The sequence below is a fragment of the Trematomus bernacchii genome, unplaced genomic scaffold (assembly GCF_902827165.1).
Source record: "Trematomus bernacchii unplaced genomic scaffold, fTreBer1.1, whole genome shotgun sequence".
NCBI lineage: Eukaryota > Metazoa > Chordata > Actinopteri > Perciformes > Nototheniidae > Trematomus > Trematomus bernacchii.
In genome coordinates this window covers 162,550-186,979 of record NW_022987689.1, presented here as the reverse complement: position 1 = coordinate 186,979, position 24,430 = coordinate 162,550, and the positions used below count along the sequence as shown (strand labels likewise).

Sequence of the window (24,430 nt, the reverse complement as noted above, 5' to 3'; positions counted from 1 at the left end):
CTTCTGTTTATTGTGATGAAACTCAAATTGATAGCTATTTGTGACTAGGCACTTTGGAATATGAGTTTAGGAGATGATTCATTCAAAAACATTTTTTAAATAAAGAGCAATTTATTATGGCACGATGGGTTGGAGCTTAGAGAACAATTAGCACATAGAGTCCAGAGCATGATGACTCTTGATGCCTATAATAATAAAATGCTGCATGTATAAACGCATGGCACTGTGAGGATCTTTATGTGAAACCATCCATTAAATGGCACTGTTTATGTTCACAGTCTGCAAGACCAGAAAAAGTCTGTGACTTAAAGGGGACCTATCATGCAAAATGCACTTTTGTACGTCTTTTAGACATGAATATGTGTCCCCGGTGTTCCAGGGAACTCACCAAGTGTCAGAAAACACAACCCTCTCTATTTTCCTCCATACCCAAATCTCTAAAAAAGGGGCTGCAACGGATCTGATAAAAACTGATCCAGATTTGAACACTGTCCTGACGTCAGGACGGTGGCGCTATTGGGCCAACTCCACCAATCAGGAGGAGACAGCCACGGCCATTGCCGTTCGAAAGCGCTGGAGACGCTGTAGTACATATGCCAGGCCAGTAGATGGTGCTGTTCTCACTGAATCTGCCCTTGCAGAGCAGAGCTAAAAAAAAGTGCAAATTGAGCGAAATGAGGCATGGCTAAAATGCATGATCTGTTTGGTATTTTGAAAAGAAAAAAGTATAAATATGCCTTATATAGGTATGGTCCTACACTATATTATTCAAATATAGCATGATAGGTCCACTTTAAATTAACGGAAGCAAACTACTAGCACTAGCTGTGAGGATAAATCAGTTTAGAGTGAAGATTGTAAGGTTTAAAACCATGTTATTCCCTTTCGTCCTGTGCATCCTCTACAGCCGTGGTTACCAGCTATTTGTGTCTTGTAACTAAAATAAAACACCTCGTCAGAAGTTGTGAGCACTTCAAACAAAGCCGGATTTTACCTGCTCAGATTGTGTAATACGAAGCTTGAAGACATACAAGTATGTAGTATTTTACCAGAAAAAGAGGCCAATTATAAATAAACATAATTAAATAGCAAAATAACTTATTTTCTTACTTGTATCTGACACAACAGCTCAAATTAATCTTATACTGTAAAACCTCAGGTTGGGATCTACTGCTCTACAGTTATCATTCATTTTGGCACGTGTGTTCTTCTATAAATAGAATACTGTCTGTGTTTTTATTTATTACAAACAAATAGTTCAGAGCATAGTAGGCAGGATCTTCTGGGTCATCAGGATATGTGATGAAGTCTACAGATTTGGGCTCCAGTTCCTTTTGTTTGAAAAGGTCATTACAATACTGCGCAATGCGAAAAAAAGAAAAAAGAAACCTCTGATCTCGACACTAAAAGTAACTATTTACAAAGTCCATGAGTTCTTTTTTTTTCTCTTCCTAAAATATCTTTTGACATACTCTGTACTTACGGCTGATTGTAGAAAATGTTTTACATTTATGATGAAACATTTAAACAATGAGCATTTTTTACAAGCAAGGCGAACGTTTGGTTGGTATTTCATTTTGGACATTTACGAGATCGATCCAGTCCGGCAACCTGTTTGATGCACTTTACTTTACTTTAAAACAGCCAATTATGACCCCTTCATTTCATAATTAAACTACAGTTTTTCTCAATAGCTATGACTGTTTTTTGGCACCAACTCTACATTAATATTATCTATAAATAAATCAAGAACAGGGGCTAAAATTCCAGGATTTCCAATATCTCTGAGTGGAATTTAACACTTAAAATAAGTGCATCATTAATACGTTTTCAGAGTCTACTAAAGTATTCAAATAGTTCAATAATATTTTATAGTCAAATGAAATGATAGTCAGCTATGCTCCTCTAATGAATCTCCAGTAAATACTTTCAGAAATACCTCATTTTCGAAAGGCCAAACTACAAAATGTGAGAGGTCTGAGGGGCCGCTTTGGTCTGCTCTGGTTGGTCAGGATGCGAGTGGGACGGCACCTTGACGTTGACTCCGGCCCATCAGACGCTCAGGTCGGGAGGCTGATGTTGGCGTTCTCCGCCAGCGGGGAGGACATGCGGATCTGGGAGCTGCTCTTGCTGAGGATGGACAGCTGAGTCCCGCCGTTCACCCCACTGCTGGCCAACGAAGGGTGCCTTTGCTGCTTCAGGTCCACAGCAAAGTACCGGTTCACCGTCCAGCTGCGCCATTTCCTCTTGATCTCCGACTGCACCTTCAGGGAGAAACTTCACAAGGTCATTTTTTAATGTACTTTAAGCTGCACCAGCTCCAACCGAAAGGTACAGCACACTTAAGTTGTGTTTGTGGAGCGTCTTTGTAAACAATAAGTGAAGGAGGACTGACCATATCATCTAGCTAAACTTGAATCTAGTGGCTGGAATAACATAATATCATCTTTTTACATTAGAGGTCAAAACACACACAGCATTTAATTTGAATACTCATTTGGCAAAAAACTCAAAATGTATTTGTGTTCATATATGACTATATATACACACACACACACACACACACACACACACACACACACACACACACACACACACACACACACACACACACACACACACACACACACACACACACACACACACACACACACACACACACACACACACACACACACACACACACACACACACACACACAGTTTATACATTATAAATGTTGTTCACAGTAAGTCAAGTGATACGGTTTTATCCGAAAATATGCTCATATGCATCAACAATAGCATTTAGAGCATTTCAGGTATCAATAGGTGTCAGAAAGACAAGTTGTCAGGGACGACTCATGCAGGGGCTTACCTCTCCGTTAAGGAAACAATAGAGGACCGCTACAACAAAGCCCTGAGGAGAAAAGAGACAAAACATAAGAGAAAAGTTGTGGTTTGGATTGAAATATGCCTTAAAAATTAAATGCATCCTTATCAGTAAAGGCGAAGGAAAGTGTGTGCTGACAGCTCTGAAGAAGTATCTGCTTTCTATCGTCAGCCTCCAGGGATTGTAATGGATCATCTGTAAACCGAACTTCATGTTTACCGCTTTATCATTTTATATAACAGAATAGGAGCTTCTGTTTAGGAAAACGATTTGATTTCCCTCTAAACATATATTTGCCATTGTTTATAGTTGCTAAAGGTTTGAGACCCAATACTTTATCTATAACAATTGGCAGACATATAGAGTCTTGGCAAGGCTCACGCTGGTAAATGTATGTATTATTTTTTAGAAGTGTCTTTTGGCAGCTTTTTAATGCTTAGTCTGAAGTTTAGATGGATGGTATGTTTAACGCCATGAGTGCCTCAAATAGAACCAAACGTACACAACCGGTTTTTGTGGCTGTCACTTTAAGATTAAGATGTTTATTGATGAATCTTCTGATTATTTCATCAATGTATCATTGTGCCTATAACATGTATGAAAAAGTTCTGCCTGTTTTGTCCGTTGTGTCTAACCATCAGTCCAACAGCAAGACATTCAATTCTCTTTCTAATAAGACAAAAAGTTGTTACTTTAAATGTATGTTCTTTGTTTCTTCCTGGGACAAGACACTGTCTCCCTTATTTGAAAGCTATTCTATAATTGTGAATCCAGTTTTCTTAATGCAATACTAATTCATTTTTACAGTACCTTTGTTTGAACTCTTAATGGCATCCTCTTCTTCTCACATCTATGAATCACTTCTACTGAAGTTGTTATTCATAGTTTCACAAGCTTTTCCAGGAAAACCTTGAAAGGCTGCATGCTGTCTTCAAGTTTAAGCTCATTGCAGTGTTTGAATATCACTATCTCTCTTCGAAAGAGCCTCTTTTAATGATGTAAACATTATGTTCTCTCATTCATCATGTGGTGTTCCTGTTGTACCTGGAAGGATCCCAGTCCCAGTTCAAAGACCAGTCTCTCCCTCTTGCTGACATCCTCAGGTGAGAAGGCGAACACAGTGTAGTGAATACCAAAGAGGGGGATGAGCAGGAGGGTGGAGCGCGCCAGACGCCTACACACACACACACACACACACACACACACACACACACACACACACACACACACACACACACACACACACACACACACACACACACACACACACACACACACGCACACGCACACGCACACACACACACAGGTTTAATAAGATTGAGCAGAAGGTCAAGCACAAATCAAAGTCATGTGTGATTGATGTTGGTCAGCAGGATGTGATGTAAGAGAGCAGAGCCCCTGATGCAATGTGATGGCACACATCCTCTGAATACTGGAGGATCCATGTATCATGACTGCAGAATCAGTCACACGATTATTTCTGTGTTGATAATTAACAATAAGGTGTCAACAAGTCCCATCACAAGACCAAAAACACAAAATGATTGAACCCAACAAGTATTGCGTGTGGCCAAAGACATATTTTCTATTCTGCTTCGCAACAGACCTCCACTGTTGTCGGAAAACAAGGCGCTGATGTTTTTAAACAGTGTAACACAGGCTGATATTACTTGATAATTGGTACACTATGAACTAGGGGTCACTGTTTTGTTTTTTTAAATAAATACTGCACACACCGTCTCTGTGACACAAACGCTCCCTTAAGCTAAAGGATTTACTGCTGTTTGTTGACGGTGCAAAGCTTTTTTAGAAGATGATAGCTGTTTTTAAAATGTACCTTTTCTACATTTCCAGTAAGAGCGATTACACAAGGGATTTGTTAGGGAACTGAGAAAGTATTGAGTAATGGTTGTACTCGGTTGATTTGAGTCTTTCATGGGATATGTTGACAATCAGAAAATACAGAATAACACAAGCTGTATCCCTATCAATTAAACATGAGGTAGGATTTGGTGTACTTACCCACTCTCAAATACAACACTGTTGACATTTACAATCTATCCCTGCAATCATAACAAGTATTGCTGTGTCCTTATATCATCTGGGTGCACATCATGCAGTGAAACATAGTGTCTGACAAACACACAACAAATGGAAAACACAGAAACATACAGTGGTTTTACAGTGCAGTCAAGTCAGCTTAAGGAGAACAACTAACCATCATATGCTGGACAAAACTAGTGGTTTGAGTTTTAGTGAGGACATAGTATTACAAAAAAATATAATAATAATAATAATGAATAGGGAATTAATTGTAATAACTCAAATGTATTAATTGAAATGAACCATAAAACATTTATTATACAGCACATGTCATACAAACAAATTAAAAGTGAACGAATAGCAAGAACCTCTGGCATACCACACAAAGTCACATATATACACATGCAGTTGACACAAGACACATAAACAATCACGTGTGGACGAACAAACACACACATAAACACATACCACACACACACAGACACACTTACAGTGTGATGGTGGATAACTCTGACATCCTGCACGAATGCTGAACAGCCTGTGTGGGCTCACTGAAGCATTTCTGAGCACAGCTGCTACACAGCACAAAGACAACACAACAAAACAACAAAGACAGTGTCTTTAGGGACACAAACACAAAGCCTCACACAACACACACACACACACACACACACACACACACACACACACACACACACACACACACACACACACACACACACACACACACACACACACACACACACACGCACACACACACACACACACACACACACACACACACACACAGGCAAACACGCACAAGTATTCACACTTGGTCACGCACGCACAGGTCTGAGCAACAGATGAGCATGACATTATCTGCAGAGCCTCAGAAGACGGCGTCCTGTGGGAGGAGGGATGTCTGGCTACAGTACAACTCCATAATGAGGCTTCAGCTTCCTGACAACAGGTACTACTCATACATATGTATTTAAAGTATCTGAGAGGACACATCATAGGTTTAAAGATAAGCATCTGAATGTTACAGTATGGCTACAAAAGAAACCATTTAAAAATGCATGGCTCCTGTATTAAAGTATAGATAGTGTGTTTAAAGGGACAATGCCCACTGATCTACAGGTATTTTAGGCCAAAATGTACCCAATTATGAGTAAATGCTTCTAGCTGTCTCTCAATCAAAACAATAACAAAAGACTGAGTTTTGTGTCGTAGAAGCGTGAGGTCATGACAGTAATGTCTTCCTTACTATTGCAGACTCTAAAATTCTCTTGTGATACATTGACACATTTAAGAAATTAAATATTGACTGGCTCATCCTTTGAACTAAGGGTAATCATGTTTATTTAGGCTTTAGAGTAGTTTATAAGCAAATCATAAGCATACACTGATCTTAAAATCACATCACTTCACTTCACTTCATATAAAACCGTTTTTTCCTTCAACATACAACACTGGAGTTTCTGAAGTTGCTGGCTACTTACAGGTAAATGCTCGATTCGTTCCCTCCGATGTCCGGGGACTGCAGCTTCTGCACCAGGATGATGATTATTCCAACGAAGAGGACAAAGTTTATCTGAGAAAACAAATAACACAAATACCATAAATCTGGCAGGAGTTTTTATACATTACGTCCCAGTTAGAATAGCAATGATTGCGAGCATTTCTAAAAAATAATAGATAAGAAATGTCATACTGTCTGTGCATGATAGCTTTTATCTTTGCTTATGTATGTGCTTTTGTGTCCGTTGCATGTAAATGGGTTTTTATGCTCATGTGTTTTTTACTGTGCTTATGTGCTCATGTATGTTTTCTTAATGCCATCAACCTGCCAGGGACTACAGATGAAAATAAGCTTCTATGGTTAAATCTGGCACATTTACATGATGGACTCAAGTGTTCATGTTATCTAATGTGAATTGTCTCTTAAAGATGGGGTATGTAATTCACTTCAGAAACACTTTTTGTTATATTCCATGGAATGCTCTTAACATCCCGATAGCAATGAATATATGAAATACTTTGACAATAAATACATAAAATAAATCTGTGGAAGCCGTAGCGTTGTAAAAAGCACGACCAATTATTTTTAGCTGGCCCGGCTAAAATAACTGGATGGCCTACCTGCCTGTCAGCCTTCCATCTGTGCACAAACTTATCTCGTGCCCTCATTGGTCATGTGCGCGTTCGTGTGTGTTGGAGGAGGGGCTCTGTAAGGAAGTCTGAAGGAAGGGGCAGATTTTTTCCGGTTGTGTACTTTCAAATTCTAGCGCACTCGAGCTGGTTTCTCCGTTCTTACCTACCCTACCTTTAATGTGAATTGTCCAACTCACCATAATGGAGGCCACTACAGGTCCCTTGATCACCCACCAGAGGGCAGTGTTCTCATTCGTATCCCAGCATCTGGAGGAGGAGAACAGTGCGTTTCAAAAATCACTGAACATTTTATCTCAATACTTAATAATAAAATACTTAAACTTAAAATAATAAGCATCATACAATACGTCAAGCATGAAGTGGCCATTTGCAGAATCAGGAGGCTTGAAGGGGAGGGTGAGAGGCTAGTGGAGGGTTTAAAATGGAAGCAGGCCTAAAGCTGTGTTTTCACCTTAGAAAATCATGTAAAATCATTTTCTAAAGTCATATTGTATCATTCTGTGCACAAGAAATTATAAAGAATTTATGAGCTACTAAAAGCTTGTCAAACAGCGACTGGAAGCCTCTAAAATGTTGAATATGCATCGCAAGACATTGGTTTTTTAGTTACTTAATCCCATGATCAGTTCCTAAGAATATGATTGCATTTATTCATTGATTTAAAGGGAGGTATTACCCTATCCATACCAATGAATTCCTCCTTATTCATAATTTTCCAAAGGTGAAGAATAAATACATTTGGAGGGTTAAACAAAATTGATACTTCTGGGTCTCAGCAACCCGAAAGGCATCTGTGTCTTTGCTCTGATTCAATATATTGTCTAGTGCCTTATGAACATAGCCAATAGTGGAACAACTCTGACGGTATATCTAATATTGTCAGAGGAGATTTACCCAGTGTCATGAAAGTGGAGCCTCAGAACCGCCCATACAGTGACGCAGATGGTGGGAGTCCCTGTAAAACAATCATACATTAGAACAACAGATTATGTTTCGTATTATTCTACTGCATTTATGTTTGTTAAGATCAGATAAAAGATCACAACAACTACAAGTCTTTTTTACAATAAAAGTTGAGGAAGAATGCTAAAATGTGTTTTTTAGACTACAGGTTAGCCCATATCTCAGAGGTTTGGGCAAATATAAGCTCTTTCAGCTGTTTAATCTAATTTTAACAAGACCAACGGTAATGACGATGAGAAACCAGAATGTGTCTTATTAAATAAAAAGAACAATATGGTAATGTCACAGAGTTATTACCCTAAACATAACACATGAGAATACAAATCAACAAAGCACATTTTCTTTTACAAGTTACAAATTGTTGCATAAATAGTTGAATTTACAGTGTGAACAGAGAGAGGAGTTGCTGCTCTCCACCATAAATAATAATATCTACACTCACCCCAGCCTACGATGGTGTACCAGTAGAAGTAGCGCCTCTCAGGGAAGAAAGTCTCCACCAGCAGAGTGAAGAGATACAGCCCCTCGATGAACAGCCAGAAATAGTTGGACATGACACAGTAATGGAAGAAAATCATCACTGCTTTACACGCCACCTGCACGGGAAAAAACACAAGGTGAGGTGCGTTAGTGCAGCAATATAATAAATAGGTATATAAAATATTCAATGCGCCAACAGCTATTTCAATCCACAACCGAAAAGGAAATCCAGATATACAACGACCCAAGTCTCTGCTGCTGCCATCAAAGTGCCGAATGAAAATCCCAATGGCCTTGAACAACGATTACAGGAAATCCTTTATTCCATCTGCTCTGACTATTCTCAATAAGAGAATTCAAATAGGTCCCTTGCAAATGGCCCCTATGTCTTATTTCTATGTGCATGTATTGTTAAATCCTGCTGAGTATCATGCACTGCTGTTTGGATTTGATGAACTTACATGGCAGTGGAAGAACAACCTACTCGTCATATTTGGTGACTTATAAGATTTATAAATGTTGTCTATTGTGTGCTGTCTCATATGCAAATGAACAATAAAGTAATCTGAATATGAACCATTTGTTAGACCTTCACCATTTGAGGTACATTTGAATATGTTCCTGACAAGTAGGTGGTTGTTAAAAAACATCTTGTTGCAGATTCAAACGTTAAACCCATGTTTAATGATCAGCCTTTCCTTTCAGAGCTTAAGACAATAAATGTCAGAGTGACAAACATTTTTATTCCTTGTAAATCACGATGTACACAGAGATCGTTGTCACTAGAGGGTGGGGGTTGCTACACACTCAACAATGCAATTACCATCAAATGGAGCGTCTAGAAACTGTGTGTGGACTGAACATGTTTTCACAGTGGAGGACCCACCTACATGTCAGGTGCCCTGTAATCTAATGACACCATGTTAATGAGGGGGTGCATATTCTGAGTGGGGTCAACCAATTACAGCGCGGTGCCACGATGCTGACCTGTGATCGCCATAGTGACGGTTGAAAAAGAGGGCAAAGTAACCATTGATATGTTAATGAGCGTGGAGTAGAAGATTTCCACTGGCCTTGCTGAAGCCATTAGCGTACCTAATTAGGTTTATTTTTCATGCTTAACAACACTGTGCCGTGTGTGGTTACCAGACAAAGGCTAAGAGCTTGTTCTGCATTTGTAATCAGGGAGTATTAGTCATCTAATAGTGTGTTTGCTTTTTTGTAAAACATTTGCATATGATTGAAGTTTCTTCAAAGGTGCGTATCAAAAAGGAAAGACTGAAGGAGAGGTGTTTCAAGCCCTCTGTCTACAAATCCCCCGTATAATATCTCAAACAGAAAAACAGGCCTGATCATATTCTACACGCTTGCTTTCCTTTATAAAATGAGTGGCTGCACTTTGATGAAATCCTTTAATTAGGTTCTCTGGAACAGATTACCCAAAAATCTTGAAAACACTTTGCTTAAGCCAAAACAAACTCCAAACATGAGCGGAGATCATTAAGAATTATAAAGCCCTCATTTCGTAATGATCTGCTCCAAATTTAAATTAATGAACTAATCATCAAAATATTGATTTTCATTAATAACCAAACAAGCCTTGATGTTTGTTTTTCCTTCCTGTTGGAGAGTAATTGGTCAGTGTATTTGGCCGTCTCGATGACCACACAGTATAAGAAGTGTTACTGACTGTCTGAATGAAGCAGTGGTCGCTGTCGTCCTGAGCGTACAGCACACCGTCTTTGATGAAGACTGAGATGGCTCTCAGGATGAAGGACATAAAGAGGTTCATGTGAATGAAGTTCCTGGTGCAGTGGAGCTTCCTGAAGACCAGAGAGAGAACATGTATCAAATATGTTCTTGTTTTCACTCTTCATCATCTTAGCAAAGTCATTATTGCATCTGTTTTTTTCATATTTAAAATATGTTTATTTTGTGTGGCTGCTTTTGCTAAATGTTCCAGTAGTAATTAAGTCAATTTGCTTGAGCTACATCATACACCGTCATAAATCATGTTTAATTGTTCATGTGTAAACAACAATAGCTTAGCAGAGGAATTGCATCGGATATTGTGAGTATATATCCACAGACTTTCAACAGTCAACAAACATCTGGATGTATAGACAGAAAGGCTGCGACTCATTTATCAATTATATTTGATCATCGAATCGATTGTTTGTCTGTGTACAATAATACAATATACTGTGTAAATAAATGTAAATATTATAATGCTATAAGTGATGGTGTAAAATGTCTTTGTGCAAAAAACTGCAAAACTGAAAGATATTTAATATATTAAGTTTTTAAGCATTTAATCACAATTTTTCTTTGATACATGTGCACTGACTAAAATGTAAACCGAAAAGCATTTATTTCGTGAATTGGTTAACTCCTTATGTCATTGTACCGTTTTCCCATTAGAGCTTATTTTAAATGAGTTTTTATATGATTTAAATGGTCAAAGAAACACAATTCATCTGTTTTATATGCATTGTAGATTTGAGGAATCTGACGTTGTGCCGCTCACCTGAATCTGCAGAGGATGACCATGGCTGTGGTCAGAGACACCAGCGAGGTGCTGTATCCGACCGTGTACAGGGCCTTCACCGAGGCGTAGTACAGGTCCTGATGATGGAGACAGGAGGTTAGTCATGTGTGCTCATGATAAAGTCAAACATAATTCAGATGAGGTTAACAAGGTCGTACGGGTTTAGTGGCGTTTTCAAAGAAATAGCAGACTTCCACATAGTGAGGGTAAGGTTCAGACCAGCCTTCCTCGGTGCAGTTACGACTGATCCTCCCCATCTCTGAAAATAAAAACACACGTAAAGTGGATTTGTTTTCAAATACAAATGAGCTCAAACTAAGAAACACATTTGATCTCCCTCCTTTTCTCACCCTCTTCGGGGTCCATGAAGTCGTGGAAGAGCTCCGGACAGTTGACCACGATGACCTCGCCCACGTTGGCCGACTGCCAGCACGTCAGGTTGTCCCACATCCACGGGCACACTGTGGAGACAAGAACAAAACACACACACACACACACACTGTCAGCATCATTCTGCTGTTATACAACTGATGACATAATACTGACACTTACTATGATCTGAATTAATTTGAATGAAAGATAATTGAAACGGAGGCTGATAGGGATTTAATTTCCAGAGATATGGAGCATTTTCACGACACCCACATGGACAGGACTATTGCTAACATGGAGGCAGCTTTCATATCATATTACCTCTCTTGATTTAATAAGATATGACTGCCTGTGGTGTAGCCATGAGAAACAAAACCCACGTAGGAAAAACTAATTTGGTTATAATTGCAGATTCAGATGATACATATTTTTTTTTAAAGATGACGTCATGATGGGCTCCAACATGAAGTCTCTCCTAAAAAATAAATAAAACTGAACATATAGTTTTAGCTTCATCTTCTGTTGTTGATTGAACCGGATTCATAGACGAACACATCGACTGAAACATTAGAATACATTCCTGTGCTTCACACACAAACACACACTTGTTATACACTACAACTATCAATGATCAGCTCCCTCTCCCGTAGTACTGGAGATGCTGTTATTGTTTTTAACAGACTATTTCACCTCGTCATTGCTAATGAAACTTCACCACTAACACAGCTTCCTGCAGAATACCACCTCGAGCTCGAGATGTAATGCAGGGAGAGGAGTGAGTGTTAATGCAAGCGGTGGAACCAAAAGTCAACAGGAATTAGCTTTGCAAAGATATTGGCTCACTTGAGCTCTAATTGTAGATTATAACACAGATAGAATAAACTGGCAACTAAAGGTATATAATCAAAAGTACTCGTATGTACAGATGCATTGCAGATCACAGCAATACATCCAACATTCTATATTTGTTTGTCCAAACTGAGATAAAGACTCCACTCAATTTGCATCCCAAACAGGCTAAAACGAAAGTCTACTTAAAACATGTTTTGGTCTCCTTCTATTGACAAGCCTAGATTATTACCTGACTCATGCTAAAATATTATTCCTTTAGTACTGCCCTTTCACAGCTGTGATTATTCCGTCTATCTTCCTTCTATTCTGCTTCGATGGTGCTCTTTATCTCCAGCCTCCCCATCCTTCCCCTTTCTCTTTCTGCAGGTTTACCACATTGTTTATGCCCGGGTGGTTTCATAGTGCTGCAGAGGCAGGTACGAATCTGATTTGATGCGCTTTCACACTCATGCATTTTGAGGGTGTTGTTGTTCGTTGCTGCACCTGTGTGTTCGTGCATGTGTTCCTGGACATGCATATGTGTGTGTGTGTGTGTGTGTGTGTGTGTGTGTGTGTGTGTGTGTGTGTGTGTGTGTGTGTGTGTGTGTGTGTGTGTGTGTGTGTGTGTGTGTGTGTGTGTGTGTGTGTGTGTGTGTTTGCAGACCTTTCTCTATATGCTGCTTGGCTCTGTAATCTGTTCTGGTTCTGTCTGGTGAGCTGGACACGAAGCCAATTACCTTTCAAAGGGCATATCGGAGCCAAATGAGCCGCACTGAGCCACAGACGTAACCGGCTTAATAAAGCACTCTGTCTGCATAGTACGCTGAAGCTTCACTGGGCTGCTATGATACAGCATGGTACCCTCACACAGACTGCACATGCATAGTGTCGAGTATGTGAACACGCACGCACGCACGCACGCACACACGCACGCACGCACTCATTTTTTTTCTCATTAAAGCTGATCTTATCAGCCGACTGAGCAAGATTTGTTTTTATATTCTGAGTCATGAGCTGCAACAGTAGCAGAATACAGATCAGGGCTTATTTCTCCCCATTCATTTATATTCTTTAATACTGGCGTAAGAGGAAAAACATGTCGTGGAGCTCAAGCTGAATATGCCTGTCGATGCGATACATTTGCTTTGTGAGAATCTTATAAATGGCAAACAGAAAACTAAAGTCATTGATTCAATTGACTCAATGACTTTAGTTTGTATTCTCATTTTCAGGTTCATATTTGTATTTTGTGCTTCTCCTGTGACATGTTTACATGCTTTAATGTTCAAAAAGGTCTTTATTTTTCTCATACTGCCTGTGCTGCAGCACCTCTTTTCACCCTCTGTCTGAAACCAGAGCCCAGTCTGCTCTGATTGGTTAGCTGGTCGGCTCTGTTGTGGTTGGTCAACTGTTTAGAGATGTCCCGCCCCATCACGTACAATGTGTTGGAGCGCTATCCAATAGAAGCGCAAGTGTTATGTAGTGATGTCACTATGTGACAGAAGTACACAAAGGTGGGAGAGAAACTCCCTCTGGGGGGAACTTTTGCGGACCATTTAAATGCACAAAAGAAACCGACTGACTTTTTGGGGTTTTCCTTTATGGACTTTTACTGTATAAGTCAGTAAAAGTCAGTCATTTTCTAAGGGCGATGTTTTGCACTCATATGATTTGAATGGAGGAATATTCTTGAAATATAACTCTGCCAGAAAATGCTTTGCCAGTGCTGACAAAACAAGCTGCTAAATGTCAGTAGAGCTGCAACTATTCTCAATTTTTGTGTACGTTTATTTAAGTGCAATGTTCTGTATTGTGACAGTTATGTTTCGGTGTCAAAATAACTGTTGACTGAAGAAGCTTTACTTTAAAATCCACTATTCTATTTGCACTAAATTCTAAACGTTCTAAATGTATCTGTATGAAGATAACTGCCAGACAGACACAAATAATTATTTATCAATTTCGCACAGTGTGTAGACTATTGAGTACCTAAATTACAGAGAAAGTAACAAATAAATCATTAAATATGCTTTTAGAAGTGTTTTTTCTTTTATGAAAAATAAATCGTCTAGAAGGCTAAAAAAAGAGCACCACTTATCTCCTTTTTCTTTCTCTTATTTATTCCTTCCCTGTTCTCATTTTTCCCTATTTTACTTTTTCTCAAGCCCCAAGTCAGATTTCTGCAAACCAGGCGTTTTCATTTCCTCAGCAACGATTTGCTGTCAGCAGAAACACAGAACGGTTCCTTTTAAAGGGACGAGAGGAAACGAAAATAAGTAAAAGTGACGAGGCAGGCATATAGGCTCTGAGAGGCGATAGCTCAATACAAAAATAAGTTTCAGCAATTGCGTTAGAATAAGGAAATAGATTGCTTCATGGTAAGCATAAATGTAGGGGTGAACTGAAAACATTTATAAATGAAACCTGTGATGTCACCTTCCTTAGGGCATGAAAAACTCTAGGAGAGATTTCAAAATAAGAGTTATAATTGAAAGAGCAGCACACAGGAAGCTTGCAGGCTGACCTTTAAGATCTATTGATGAACCAACAGCTTCCGTCTTATTCTAACTTGTTATCTTTCACTTCAAATCTTTCATGCTTCATGTTTATTTCCAGAACCCCCGTGGTTGCCATTGAAGCCGTGAGTCACAGTGCAGTCTGGGAGATGCAGTCTGTTGGGCAACTTTTGAGCAGCGGGAGGCCTGCAGCTCGTTGCTAATGAAAATCACAATCCATGCCCAAGAAAATAATTGCTTCCAGGAATCACACATCCTGTGTTTTTGGGAAAAGGGACGTGAGATATGTGAAAGCAGCTCAGCGTGACATTACAGGCAGACATTTGGTTTGTGAATCATATATCACCGGATGGTTGCCTGTCCTGTTCAGCAGCGTGTCAAGGTGATGTATTTGTAATTCGAACATGATAGAAAACAGCACGCGTGTTTCATTCCTCTGAGCTTTCTAAAAATGTTTGGATAAACAGAAAACCAGATCATTGAGTATAAAAAAAAACAAAGCCTGTTTTTTTTTGTTCCCGGAAAGTTACATTTTTAGGAGAAGCATATCTGTGTTTAATGAGATGTACAGTAAGTGTCTTCACGGCTCATTATGCAAACAGAAGAATGCAAGAACAGACACACACATTGATACCTTCAGACACATCCTCACTTACCTAATTCAAGGTCATCGTTGGGGTCGTGTGTCATGATATTCTCCATGCATTTCTCATGTTCACGCTTGATTAGACAGTGCCCGGACTCTGAGGCCACCTGGAGAGAATAAACAGAAAACACATACAGGGTCACAATAAATATCAACTATGCTGAGAGACTGCTACAATAAGGTCTTAAATGCCCTGAAAAAACAACCTCTTGCTCTAGCCCGGATATACATCTTACAGTAAACACAGTAATGTCTACTAAAGTTAAAATGAATACTTTTTATGTGATAAATGTGAAAAATGTGACTAAATTATGTATGTTTTATCGCTTTTATCCAACATTTTAAAGTGGGCAGATCTTATAATATTGTACGATTTAAAAACCCGACTTATTCTGTGTCCCTGCATGAACTGTTTTAATATCTGTCGGGATGCATGTCTAATACTTGTCGAAGCAGGTATCCTGTTGAACACTCTAGTTTTGATGACTCTTGCTAGTGGGTGATGTAGCTAGCAGTGTTTGATTTTAAGTTCACAATATCTTTAAAAAAACCTTTTAATTTGAACTGTCTGGTTCTTTTTCTATCCAAATGAAACCAAATGGAGGTTCATGGAGTTCTACGTGGAGGTTCCAATTTTTTGCTTTCCAAGAATCTGCTTATTCATGTCCATTTTTGTGCAATGACATGAAACCTCTGAGCAATTACATCCAATTCCTCCTAAACATACTTCCCAGATTCTCATTCTGCTCCACTTGATAAAACATTCGCATAACTGAAGTTTAGGAAAGCCATTTTCCCAGAGGTTGTCGAGGAACTGCATGTCTATCAACTCCTCTATAACTCTCCCTCTAGCACTCTTAAGGCCAATCTCTGTTTTGCACCCTTAGTTTTCATGCACTGCCTCTCCTTCACGCTCACAGTGAACTGATAGGTGTAATATGTCCCGGCGCTCTGAGCCGTGGCTGACTCATCACTCTCTCTCTGCGCTCCAATATGAATTCACTCCAGGCCTCGCTGCCTTGATAAGATAGGGCATCAACCGACTGTGAAGATGTCCTAGGATTCACTTCCTTTCTTTTTCTTTTTTAAAAGCGCAGCACATTTTAAACGCTGCATGAATTATGCGAAACATCATCAGAGACATCTTTTATCTTGTTTTGTCTTGTATGCGATTTCATTTCCAGACAACCCTTATCAAGCAGTGGAAACTACACGGAGACCATGCTGGCACAACAAAAACAAAAACGATATTAAGGAACTCTCTTTTATGTTGTCAGGAGTGTTTGATATTATTTAATGAAACGGATACTGGCATTGCTTGAGAGAACAATCTCTTTGTACCCGCAGCAAGCATCCATGTTGCTAAGCAGCAGGTAGCCAGCTTGGAGCCAATACATATTGTATGCAAGGATTCCTAGAAATGAAATATAATTGCATGCAGATTACTAATATCTGTTTGGCATGACTGCAGCAGGCCTGTTAGATGACATGTGTTATACATCAATATACTGTATGATGTCATATCCTGGAGAGCAGGTTATGTGTTATTCAGTTTACAAGCGTTTTTTTTCTTTTTAGCTGCAATTAAAATGTGTATAGAATGTAGTTATTCAATGTAAATTCAATGCACATTTGCAAAGACACCGACTATGCCTTAATCTACCACACACACACACACACACACACACACACACACACACACACACACACGCACACACACACACACACACACACACACACACACACACACACACACACACACACACACACACACACACACACACACACACACACACACACACACATCACTGAAGATTGAGCTGCTGCTGACGCCTGCGGTTTTAGGATGGGGTTATGGGCCGGACCATTGATGGCTGCCCCCAGAGCAACTGCTAGGCAACCCACTGAGACTAGGAAGAATAATCATGGACACAACCCCCCCCCCCCTTACGCAGCCAAATGCTATTTTGAACTTTTTGAACAGGACATCACTTTTTAATTAGAGAGCTTTACAGCAGCTGGGAGTTAGATTTTGTTACCCTTAGATCCAGGAAAGCTTTTCCATCCTTTATCATCTTTATGCTAAGCAAGGCTAATTGCCTCCTGGCTGTAGCTTCATATTCAACAGACAGACAAATGAATAGGTGTCTTTTTTCTGTTGTTTTTAACAGTGCAATCTTTAGGAAACCACTAGCTCAAAACAAGCTTTTGAGAAATTAGGAAGGACAGAGACTTGGTTTTACTGAGAGCTTCTGCAACCCAGTCCAGGTTAACTAAGGACTGCTATAACAGGCACCATGACGAATAGCACAAGACAAAAGACCAATCAATATTTTTTTCCCCCCACTAACTCCCCTCCTCTCCCTTGAACAGATGTCTGTCCAGATAAACAGTCAATTTTTAAGCTGCAGAGCCATGTTTCCTTCCCCTAGGCTATTTTTCAACGGCCAGATAGCTCCCACAGCGTGGATAATAAAACTCAAATTTGACGTTGCAGACCACTGGCCCAGCGTAGAGACCTGTTTGACACACAATAAGTACATCATAACAGACGTATCTGCCACATCTGCCGCTGAAGGTCAGCTTGAGAGTGCACTGTGCTAACAAGTCAAGAGGAGGAACCTGTCACACATTTTAGGTTGGAGAAGATGTTTGTTACTGCAAGATCGCACTGTGAATTCATTTGAACTCTATTTATGATTAGTTAAGATAAAGACGTCATCATGACATTCAAAAATAATGGAAGTATATCAAGGTCACATAATAAATGTATTTTTACATACACCAACTATAATCTGTAGCTTCTGAAACTGCTGCTGCATTGAGCTGGATATATCTCCTCCCACACATCCTGCACAACGTTCTCAGCATTCTGCGTTTTATTTCACTGAGGCCTCTAAGAAAAGTGAGTCACAGCAGATGGATAGGCAGCTCTCTGGTCAGCTGGGCCATCTGTTATTGTTCTATAAGGCGGCCAGTCGTCTTAGTGCAGAGCTGATCGTGGACCTGTAACGTATGCTGATGTGCTGATGCGGCATATGGTGATTTCCACGCTTCCAGCGCCTGACATAAACACACACCCGCCAGAGTGCACATGTAAAAATAAACCGAATCTGAAACTAAGAGAGAGCGGGCTGATGATGGAGACATGTGAACCCTCTCACTCCCTTATATATAATATGATTCTACATTCTTGTATGCTCCTAAAACACCCACTTACACACCTACAAGTGTGCAAAGAGCATAGATGCATGCACACAAACTACTCACCAAGGGCAGCAGAAAGATTGCAGTCAGCAGGTAGCCTCTCATCGTCTCCTCTGAAGGGCTTGTATCCACAAAGCTCCACAATATGTGTGTGTGTCTCAGTGTGTGTTTTCACAGGGGTGCACTGAAATTGTTCCCCTCAGCGTCACCACTCTTCAGCATCAAGGGCTCTGAAATATAACACACAGAGAGAAAAAGGCTCTGAAAGGGAACAAACAACAAGGAAACACAACAGGTAACTGCTTCAGTTTTTTATTTGTTATATTATTATAAGAAAAGCACTATACAGACATAAGATTGACATTTTGAAATTCTTTACTATTAAACCTTTTATATGTTTTGGAAACGCGAGTAAAGAAAAGTGTTGTTGCTAACTGCAGCAGCGGAAATGTTTTAGTTTTTTAAGATGTTAGTTGAAAAGTGGGGAGTGTTTTCTTTAGACAATATCCTCGATGTTACTTAACGTAGAAACATGGGAATTTTGATTCAAAATACTACAATACCATGAGCATCGAACACAGTTGCCATTAAGAAGCCAACGATGCAAGTCAGTTGGATAGCGAATTCAACTAATTTGAATTGTTTTCAGAGCATTCAATGAATGTTATCAGTAGTTTTCGCTATCATTGTAATGAGTCAGATGGGCCAAACTACCCCTACTAGTGAAGTGAAAGTGAAAAAGGACTTGAACACTTTGTAAAACTGAATGAAACGTAACATTATGAAGACAAACACAACAACTTCCAACTTCTTTTAGTGTGATCAACTCAGCCAGGTTTAGTATGTACAATTTGAATGTAAAATAACCACGTTTGTCAAATGAAACTTGATGTCTTTAAGCTCAAAGACAAAACAATTCTGTTGGTTTTACATAGGACACATACATCTGTCTCCTGGATGTTTTGTGTCTTATACAGTATAGTACACGGCCCCAGACCTCCACCCACTATAGAGTATCCCGATCTTGATACTACGTCACCTCACTTCGGCTTCTGTTCCTGTTATAATCACTATTATATGTCAGTTTGGTCATCTTGTATTCCTTCTTTTGGTAATCAACTGTGTGAATAGATGATCAAATCAATTAGTAGCTGTAGCACGGTCCTTTTGAACAACATATAAAAGGCGGATAGTCACTGATAACACCCATTAAAATGGCTGATAACAAAGAGATTCAAAGCTCTTTTGTAGGTGCAGTGGAGAAAAAGCACCGTAGTTGCTGCATTTATCCAAAATTGAACACAAATTTAACACTGAATTACTTTAAACTTCAGGTTGTTAAATCACCTTTCTTTAGCCCCCATCAGCCCGCATCAATGCATTTTAAACTCTGTGACTGCATGTCTCTTGTAGAAATTAGGAGTTGTAGCTCACTGCTCACAAGGCTTTTTCAACTTTCTTTCAGAGAAACATACACAGTTTATATACATATCTTTTCTGACATTTTTAATAGTTTGAGCTTTCAACAGGAGATGTGTATGTCAACAGGAGAAAACAAGACTTACTTTTCCCAAAAGTTTAAAGTCTGTATAACAACATAATAATTGACTCATAGGAAACCTTTGAAACTTCCCACAATCTTCTCTCTTCAACCCGAAAAACTGGTGGAATAGTCATGATTCAACTATAATGACAATAAGCTTTATTTTCAGCCAAATATTTTCACTACATTGTCTTCAACTCACACACATAAATATACACATCGCTTCAGCGGGTATGCGTCACTTCATATCTCATCCCAACAGAATCCTACACTCATAAAACCCCTTCTATCAAATCACAGAGGAAGCATTTGTTGTTGTTTGACTGACGTTATAAAACATCTGTCATCACCTGCACTCTAAATAACTGTAAAAGAGAAAATCGAGACAAATCATATATTTCATGAAGGACAAGTTGATTACCAAAGTAGAAATGTGTAGAAATTTGGAAGGAACACAGATTTATTTTAAGATGACGTGTATGCCTGGGTCTGACTTTAAAACATTCCCTCTTCACCCCCCCCCCCCTCCTTTCATGTCTTACTCATCCACACAGCTTCCTGAACAAAACACACACACACACACACACACACACACACACACACACACACACACACACACACACACACACACACACACACACACACACACCACACACACACACACACACACACACACACACACACACACACACACACACACACACACTTAAACTAGCTAAGCTAATTCATGCACACACACACACACACACACACAGACAAATTCCTCTCTGTGTCCCTTCCCTAGTACCGAATCCAATTACCTCTAAAGCAACTCTCGGATGCTTTATCAAGTAATAGGACAGACTGTGCTCGGAGGAAAAGCCCGGAGATATAGAGGAGGGATAACGTGTCAAGTAGGGCTGAAACCAGACTGTCGGGGGTGCACGTTTAAACAGACAATCAAACATAAGAAAGTAAGATGGAGAAAATGACTGAAATGTCACAGCAGCCATGTTGCTAGAGGCTGCAAATTCAATTTAAAAACAGTCCTTGGTATTTAGGACAAATCCATATGGCTTTGGTATAGAGAGGAAGCACTGGTGCAAGAAGCAAAAGAGGAGAATCAAAACTATCCTGAGGGCAGAAAAGCAAGAGAGTCTTTGATTTTCACATCATGGGATACATGTGTAGAAAACTGTGAAGCTTTATGGGAAATTAGGGAAAATATCAAATGGTGTTCAGTCCCAGTATTTAAGAAAACAGAGTACATGGGTTTACAGAATGCATTAACTGAATTGGTAATTGTATCCAGTAGTTGCCTATTAAATACAAGACACATAATCAATAAGCCAATCATAAATAATGGCTGATATACTGTATCAACCCTTTTGTTAGATTGGGAACCACATTTATTAGCACAGGGATTTGTGTGTGTGTGCTCATGCATACTCTGTGTGTGTCTGTCTACAGATGCAGCTTCAGAGACAAACAAGAGAGAAAAGCTCTCCTTAATGATTAATCTCTATTTTAAATGGATTTTTTGAGAGATCTGTCACAACACATCAGCTTCCTCCTCATGTTAGTTGAATTCCTCTGAACACCACGGTGCATTCATAATTCATTTTTGGTTTAAAGCGATCCCAGTAAAACACTTTCATTTAACCTAAAAGCAAGTCTGGTTGGTGACTGCAAAAAGGTATTGCATGTCTGCCAGTGTGCACTCATTCAAAATCATTTTTTGGGCAGCTTCATGTTTTTTGCTAATGTTCATGAGCAGTAATAATACAGGGAATAATATGGGATGCATAACAGGACCAACGGTTACACTTTATATTGCTAGAGTCCTATTTAAATCACAGCTTGCAAAATGTCAAAAAGATTTGTGAAAGGAAACATGCAACAGTGTTCATTTGGCTACATTTAATCAGTGAAACCCCTGGAGCTCCGGAATAAAGAGGCTAATTTTGCCATTGCTATTTTCCCTTTATTCCCGCATTCGTAAACGTTTAATTCATCAATGCATGTGGGTGACCTTCGCTTTGCACATGGACAACATCAGCAAGAAAAGCGTCTATCCTTCATACTGAACACTCTCACTCAAAACCATACCGACTGCTCAGCGGCGTTTAAAGAATAAATGTATATATATATTTTTAACATATAGCCTCGGCTTGAGTGAAAGGCTTTCTGATTGAAGACGAGAGTAAAAGCGCGCAGCAGTCGGCTGGAGGAAAACAAGTGACAGGAACTTACCGATGCGTAATTTTCACAGGCGCAAATATCTACACATGAAGCCATCGGTATTCACACATCCTCGCCGTGTTCGGCTCGTAATTGTTTCGGGGAATATCTTGATTTACTCCTAAACCGGTTATCAGCTGGTCCAGAAAACGACAGGTGCCGTTGTTGTTGCTGCTGCTGCTGTTGTTGCTGCTGCAGGACGCACCGTGCAGGCTGCTGCGGCACCACGATGTGAGGAGGAGGAGGAGGAGGAGGAGGAAGAGGAGGAGGAGGAGGAAGTTCGTTCCTTTGGGATTCGCACCTCGTCAGACAGAGACAACCAAGTCAGACAGCAGTTTAGTCTACAAATGCAACTGGCATAGGAGAGACGTTTTAAAAAACAAGTTGCAACACTGTAGCCTATTGGAAGAAGAAAAACAAATCATCGTGTTTTTTTCACATGCGTGGGACTTTGTTCCAGATATCAAACTATTCATAAGACTCTAATTTGCGCCTGCGCCTCTTATAGGCACACAGTCTGGTTCCCTGCTGGGTGCAATTTGTGAGGAACTTATTATGCTGCCCCATGATGTGTGTGACTCACTTTCAATACCATAAAGTTTACCATCTAATTCCTTGCAGGTGTTTTTCAGCAATCCAATGCAGGTTAGTAAGAGTGAAGGCTACTGTGGCGTTTAAGTCCAAAATGCATTGAAATTCCCATGAAGGTGATTTATTGTAGCCTCTGGCATTCTTTTTTACTTTCAGCACCACGGACAGTTTCCCAAAAATAAATAGCCTTAGGGCGTTGAATGGGTTCATAGTCCATAACATCATTTTAACTGCAAATGAAAACAATCCTAATACTAATAGCTGCTTAGAGTAAATCTCAACATAATTGATCCATGTTGTTGTCCCTGCACCAGAGTGTCAGTAAAAATGGACTGAGTCAACGTCAAAGAGTCGTAATAAAACACAATGACGCACAAACAGAGGGGAAAAGACCATAACGATGTTAAACAGCAATTTCCACACAATTTCAACTGCTATACACAATCATCACAACAAGAAGCAAAAGCACCACAGACTGAATCAAAACAACCTCAAACCCAGACAAAGAAACCATGGAGATAAATAACCGCAAAGACACAATACAACTTCCAAAGAGGTTCAAAACAACCACAAAGAGATGCACACTTATTACAAACTGACCTAAAATGAACTCAACGGTGTTTGTAGTTGTCCTTTTTAGACTATGATGTGTTTGGTGCCTTATACATATGGCTGTATATGATTTGGAGTGAAAAAGCATCTAGTAACAATATAAGAGTTGTTTATTTGGTATTGCTTTATTTTATTGAATACATATTGTAATGTTTGGTTGTGTAAAGATTATTAACCAGGGCTGTTACTGTTGGTCTTGAAAAGTGTTTTATTCAATTTGAGATGTACCCGCCTTCTTTACAACTGTGCTCCCCCATTGGCCCTGGGTGAATCCTAGAGCATTTCCAGTAGCAGCTATATGCAGGACAGTGTTTTGAGTGCAGGAGTGATTGATCACCTAGCAGGGCCTTTGATGGGTTGGCTATAAATCAATGAGGCATAACAAGTATTAACCCCTGCCATGATGTGGATATTCTCAGAGAACAACACAGCAAACAGGAAAGGCCACAATAACTGGCTTGAAGACACTCACCCTATCAAAATGTGGAGGAAAAAAAACAATTCATGAAAACGGCTGATTGGAGGGAGGGTAGTGACGCATGTCTGCTGCTGTTCCCGGAACATTTTAACACTGTTACTGGCCTCAAGGACATCCATGAAAATGTTCCCATTGAGAGAAATTCAAAGATTGTCTGCTATTGCAGCCTGCAATCTGTGGGCTATTTCTGTAGCATAATAGCAGGTAAGACAATGATTTGATGCTGGTTTCCATGGAAAACACTTAAGTGCTTCAGATTTGCAATTTTGTCTGAACTAGACAAGCGAGGTAAAACCATCTTTCACTGCTATGATAATGACAACTGTGTGTTAGCAGGAAAGAAGCAGAGAGA

General features: G+C 39.6%; 1 protein-coding gene across 4 annotated transcripts; it reads right to left on the bottom strand.

Annotated features, from left to right (window-relative positions):
• Nucleotides 1–601: 601 nt before the first annotated feature.
• On the bottom strand, nt 602–22,608 carry LOC117488359 (pituitary adenylate cyclase-activating polypeptide type I receptor-like). 4 transcript variants are annotated; one of them, XM_034137198.1, is made up of 15 exons: nt 22,410–22,608; nt 18,698–18,864; nt 15,438–15,534; nt 11,413–11,523; nt 11,221–11,321; nt 11,042–11,139; nt 10,205–10,337; nt 8,477–8,630; nt 7,966–8,026; nt 7,248–7,317; nt 6,399–6,490; nt 5,406–5,489; nt 3,916–4,045; nt 2,857–2,898; nt 602–2,277 (listed from the first exon to the last, which is right to left on the bottom strand). In XM_034137198.1, the coding sequence occupies exons 2-15, from the start codon at nt 18,737–18,739 to the stop codon at nt 2,053–2,055; spliced, it is 1,440 nt and encodes a 479-aa protein (XP_033993089.1). In that variant the 5' UTR covers nt 18,740–18,864; nt 22,410–22,608; the 3' UTR covers nt 602–2,052. The 4 variants fall into 4 exon arrangements, with proteins under 4 accessions (XP_033993089.1, XP_033993090.1, XP_033993091.1 ...); XM_034137199.1 differs by having other exon boundaries at nt 602–2,264; XM_034137200.1 differs by lacking the exon at nt 5,406–5,489.
• Between the last annotated feature and the right edge of the window lie 1,822 nt (nt 22,609–24,430).

Bases quoted from the DNA above. Each gene is read 5' to 3' on its own strand.
- LOC117488359 (XM_034137198.1), bottom strand. From the start codon at position 18,739: ATGAGAGGCTACCTGCTGACTGCAATCTTTCTGCTGCCCTTG. The intron at 11,322-11,412 runs GTGAGAAAAGGA...TTTTATTTTCAG, and splicing joins CTTCATGGACCCCGAAGAGG to AGATGGGGAGGATCAGTCGT. The intron at 8,631-10,204 runs GTCAGTAACACT...TTTCCCGTGCAG, and splicing joins ACCACTGCTTCATTCAGACA to GTGGCGTGTAAAGCAGTGAT.